The sequence below is a fragment of the Pithys albifrons genome, chromosome 31, assembly GCF_047495875.1.
Source record: "Pithys albifrons albifrons isolate INPA30051 chromosome 31, PitAlb_v1, whole genome shotgun sequence".
Classification (NCBI taxonomy): Eukaryota; Metazoa; Chordata; class Aves; order Passeriformes; family Thamnophilidae; genus Pithys; species Pithys albifrons.
The window spans coordinates 1,055,107-1,060,237 of NC_092488.1; the positions used below are offsets into that span (position 1 = coordinate 1,055,107).

Below are 5,131 nucleotides of genomic sequence, written 5' to 3' on the forward strand. Positions count from 1 at the left end.
GTGTGAGCCCTTGTGGAGCAGGAGCTGGTGGGCAGGAAGGGACCAGCTGGGGAGGGCAGGGAATCCCCCACCTCCAGCAATGCTGGCCAGGCTGAGGAGGGTCCTCTCCAGCACAGCAGAACATCCTGTCCCCTGGAGGGCTGTGCTGTCAGGTGTGTTCCCAGGGACTGACTGGCCAAGGTGGGCAGGCAGATGCTCAGGGGTCATGAAGGGCATCACAAAGCTGAGCCCATCCAAGTGAAGGATTTAGGTGAGTCAGGAGGAAGTGGGACAAAAGGAATGGAGTATTTGGGGGAGGGAAGAAGAGATGGCCAAAAGAGAGGAAAGATTTAATGAGGTACAAACAGGTTCAGTTCATGCTGAGGGTGCTAAAATAAGGATTATGCAAAAACTCCTGATGGACCTTCACCTAAACTTTGTGAACCATTGCAACTTCTGTTAGGATGTGAATATAACTTGATTCCCCTATTTTTACCTCCAGTCATTTTCTCTCAGAAACAAAAGGAACTCTGGGACTCTGTGGAAACTCATGGAATCAAGGGTCCTTTGTGACACGTTAGGTCCTTATGGAGCCAAAGGAACTCTGGGACACTGTGGAATGCCTTGTTATCAATCAAGTGGCCATTCTGATACTTGGGAACATCATGGAATCAAGGTTCTGTTGTGACACAGCAGGACCTCATGGAAACCAAAGCCCATTGTGACACTGTGGAGCCTCATGGAAGGAAAAGGGACTCTGTGAGGCTGTGGAGCCTCATGGAATCAGGAGATCATTGTGACACTCCAGGGCCTCATGGACTCCAAGGAGTCTTGGGACACTGCAGAAACTCATGGAATCAAGGAGTCATTGTTAAACTGAGGGGCCTTATGAAGCCAAAGAGACAATTGTGACAGTGCAGAACCTCATGGAATCAAAGGAATCCTGGGACACTCTGGAATCTGATGTAATCATTGTGCAATTGTAACACTGGGGAAACACATGGAACCAATGGGCCATTGTGACATATGAAGCCTCGTTGAAGCAAAGGAGTCCTGAGACCTTTGGATTCATAGAATCAAGGGACCATTGTCAAGCTGTCAGGGAATCAAAATGCCATTTTGACACTTCAAGGCCTCATGGAACCAAGGGAATCCTGGGGCACTGTGGAACCTTATGGAAATATTTTGCCTCTGGCTGAGCTGCAGTCCATGTCCCCACAGCAGCCCACCCAGTGCTGTGCTTTGCACTGGGAGCTGGACAGGGGTTGAGAACACAGCAGTGTTGTGGCTGCTGCTGAGCAGGGCTGGCACAGCATCAGCTCTGCAACATTCCTTCCCCAGTCGAGGGCAAGATCCTGGGAGGGGACACAGCCAGGCCAGCAGAGCCAGACTGACCAAAGGGATATTCCAGACCATGTGACATCAGCTCAGGTATCAAAGCTGAGGAAAGGAGGAGGAATTGGGGTTTTCATTGTTTACAATATTTGCCTGCTGATCAGCCACCCCATGTGCCAAAGCCTGGCTTCCTGGGAAGGGGCCGGACATCTCTGCTGATGGGATGTAGAGAATAAACCTGGTTATTTTCCTCTCCACTTGTGCACTCAAACTGTGGCTTTTGATTTAATAAATGCCTTATCCCAATCCACGAGTCCAGGGCAGTCCTTGGGCTTAGTCACACAAGATGGAGGGGGTAAAAACGTGGAGGAGAATGAATAATGACATTTTTTGAATAACATGAAATCAGGAGGAGGAAAAAAAGCAAAATTATAAATGAGAACAACCTTGGTCTCTCATGACATACACTATGAGCCATTGGCAAAGCAAAGCAGGGAGTCTCTGGCTGCTGCAAAGCATCCAGTCATCATTTTCCTCAGAGCATCCTTGAGCTCCTGGTTCCTCAGGCTGTAGATGAGGGGGTTCAATGTTGGAGGTACCACTGAGTACAGAACTGACACCACCAGGTCCAGGGATGGGGAGGAGACAGAAAGAGGCTTCAGGTAGGCAAAGAAGACAGTGGTGACAAACAGGGAGACCACAGCCAGGTGAGGGAGACACATGGAAAAGGCTTTGTGCCTTCCCTGCTCAGAGGGGATCCTCAGCACAGCCCTGAAGATCTGCACATAGGAGAAAACAATGAAAATGAAACAACCCACAAATAGAAAAGCACTAACCACCATGAGCCCAAGTTCCCTGAGGTAGGAGTTTGAGCAGGAGAGCTTGAGAATCTGGGGGATTTCACAGAAAAACTGGCCCAGGGCATTGCCATGGCAGAGGGGCAAGGAAAATGTATTGGCTGTGTGCAGCAGAGAGTAGAGAAGCGGAGTGGCCCAGGCAGCTGCTGCCATGTGGGCACAAGCTCTGCTGCCCAGGAGGGTCCCGTAGTGCAGGGGTTTGCAGATGGCAACGTAGCGGTCGTAGCACATGATGGTGAGAAGGGAATACTCTGTTATGATGAAGGAGAGAAAAAAAAAGACCTGAATAGCACACCCTATGTAGGAGATGGTTCTGGTGCCCCAGAGGGAGTTGTGCATGGCTTTGGGGATAGTGGTGCAGATGGAGCCCAGGTCTGTGAGGGACAGGTTGAGCAGAAAGAAGTGCATGGGGGTGTGCAGGTGGTGGTTACAGGCTATGGTGCTGATGATGAGGCCGTTGCCCAGGAGGGCAGCCAGGGAGATGCCCAGGAAGAGCCACAAGAGCAGGAGCTGCAGCTGCCACGTGTCTGCCAATGGCAGGAGGACGAAGTGGCTGATGGAGCTGCTGTTGGACATTTACTGTCTCTGGGTACTGGCACCTGTCCAAGCAGAAAAAGCAGTAAGTAGTTACTGTAGATGTCTCTGAAAAAAGAACTATGCCTGTCCTCATGTAAACCCCTTAAATGACCTCTCATGATTCTCAAGAATTCTTTGGCTGGTCATTTTAGGACTTCTGGAGAGGCCTGGCTCAGAAAGCTCTAATGAATAACGAGCTCTGCTGATTTTCTGCAGGAATCAGTTGTACTCTACAACAGCAGATAAATAAATAGGAACTGGGAGTGATGTTTTTTTAAACTCATTCATGGCACTAAACAGCTTCTCAGCCTTGTCACTCACAGTTCAAATGACTGCACAGCACAGCTGTGGACTCATAGTTGTTTTTTTCCTTCCAGTTGCTTCACCACAGGGAGTGGAGTTTTTAAGGCACAAATCCTTTCCATTTATACTCATGTCTAAGACAAACCTGGCAGGTCCTGTGAATCAAAGGGATCGTCCATTCCTGCAGTGTGGGGCAGACAGTGTGTCCTTCAACCCTGCTCTCAGCTGCCCAAGGCTGTCACCTCTTTGACCTGCAGGGCAAAGGCACTCAAGTGTTCTCATGAGGAGAAGCTGCACACTGCTGAGAGCTGGTGACTTCAGTTTGCAAGTGCACATCTCCAAACTCCTCATCCTGTCTCATCCTACCCAAGGCAGATCTCAGCTCTCCCCTCCCAGCCAGGGGCACACAGGGCTCATTGCAGCTGCCTGCACACACCTTGCAGCCCCACTGCCATGGCCTCGGTGCTGAGGGGCTGTGGGGAACACAGAGCTGCAGTGGCACAGCTGTGCCCTTCAGGAAGGCAGCCAGCAGCACAGCAGGATCATCCAGGGAAAGAGTTGAATGTCCCAGAGGTGTTACATCCTCAATGGAGAGTCCTGTAGACTCATTGTCTGAATCTCCTCCCTGAGCTGGGAACAAAGGCAGCATGAAGAGGAGGAGAAATGGGGAAATTGTGCCCCACTCCTCTGGACACCCCACAGGGACAAGCAGATGGGCAAAGGGAGTTTCCCCTCATCAGGGATCTGTGTGTCAAGAGATGCCCCTGACCCCATGGCCTTTGAGGTAGAGGCTCTCCTGGCTATTGGAGGAGATCAGGGGCTTCTTCTTGGAAAAAATCAGCAGAGTAGGAGATGGCCAGAGCTGCCCTAACTGCCCTGCCACGGCATTTCAGCAGCAACTCCCTCTCACTCCCTGCCCAGGGCTCTGCTGCCTGGAGATGTCCCTGCCAGCAGCTGCTTCCCTGTGCCCAGGGCTGTGCCCTGGCAGTGCTCCCAAAGCCCATCCCAGCCCTGGGTGCTCAGCTCTGCCCTGTAGAGCCCTCCCAGCACAGGGCAATGCCCAGAGGCAGTTCTGGCTGTGCTGGGGTTTGGAAGAAGCTCAGAAATTCATGAGAAATGGAATCTCAGTGCCTTCATATGAGAAGAAAAATAAATTGCCACCTCCATCTGCCTCCTCCCCCCCCAGACCACGAAGAGTGGAAAACTCGAAGCAGAGACTCTCCCTTCAGGTTAATGCTGCCTTGATGTCTTTATTAAAGTAACCTTGGGTGATCTGGAGCTGTGAGCAGCTCTGACCCCACTGCACCCATTCACCTGCAGAAGGACCCTGCCCTGACAGGTGTCACACCTTCACCCAGATCTTATCCCTGGAGCACCCTGGGAGATCCCCAGGAAGGCTGAGAGTGCCCCTGGCAGCAGCAGAGCCCCTGCCCTGACACTCAGTCCCCTGAATGAAGGGACCCTGCTCGGACAGAGAAGCCCTGGGCACCCCTGGCTAAGCACCCACCTTCCCACCCTTGTGCCATCCCCAGAAGAAATATTTCATGCTCTGTCTCTCTGATGATGCCACAGGTTGTCCTTGCTCTGGAGCATGTCCTCCTCCACAAAAAGGAACCCTGAGAGCCATCCTGCCAAATGTGAGCTGCAGCAACATGTGTGAGCTCTGGGAGAGCCCTCCAGCACACTCCTGTATCGCCCTGAACCCAGAGACTTACTGTGTTAAGGACTGTTCAGGTGATTCCATCAGTGAACTCTCAGCATTCTGACACTCCACAAAGCCTCTCATCAGTGTCTTACTTCTCTCCTCTGCCCTGGGTGTCTGCAGGCAGTGCCCTGAGCCCTGCTGGGCTGTGCACAGGAGCTGCTCCTGGGCAGAGCTGTCTCTCTGTAGCACTGCCCGCTTGCCAGGAGCTCCCTGTGTGCCAGGAGCCCGGCCCAGCTCAGCAGCACAGCAACAGCCCCTGGGGGGAATTTCGTGCTTAATCCCTGAACACCAGGCCCTGAGTGGAACTTGAGAAAACCTCTCAAGAATAGAAAGTTTTCTTCCAACTGCAAAGTTTCTTGTAGATTTAATGGGTCCC

At 52.0% G+C, this 5,131-nt stretch overlaps 1 protein-coding gene across 1 annotated transcript; it reads right to left on the reverse strand.

The window, feature by feature from the left end:
* Nucleotides 1–1,781: 1,781 nt before the first annotated feature.
* Nucleotides 1,782–2,747, reverse strand: LOC139684098 (olfactory receptor 14A16-like). Its single transcript, XM_071579698.1, has one exon. It carries the CDS (start codon nucleotides 2,745–2,747, stop codon nucleotides 1,782–1,784), a length of 966 nt encoding a protein of 321 aa, XP_071435799.1.
* Nucleotides 2,748–5,131: the final 2,384 nt, after the last annotated feature.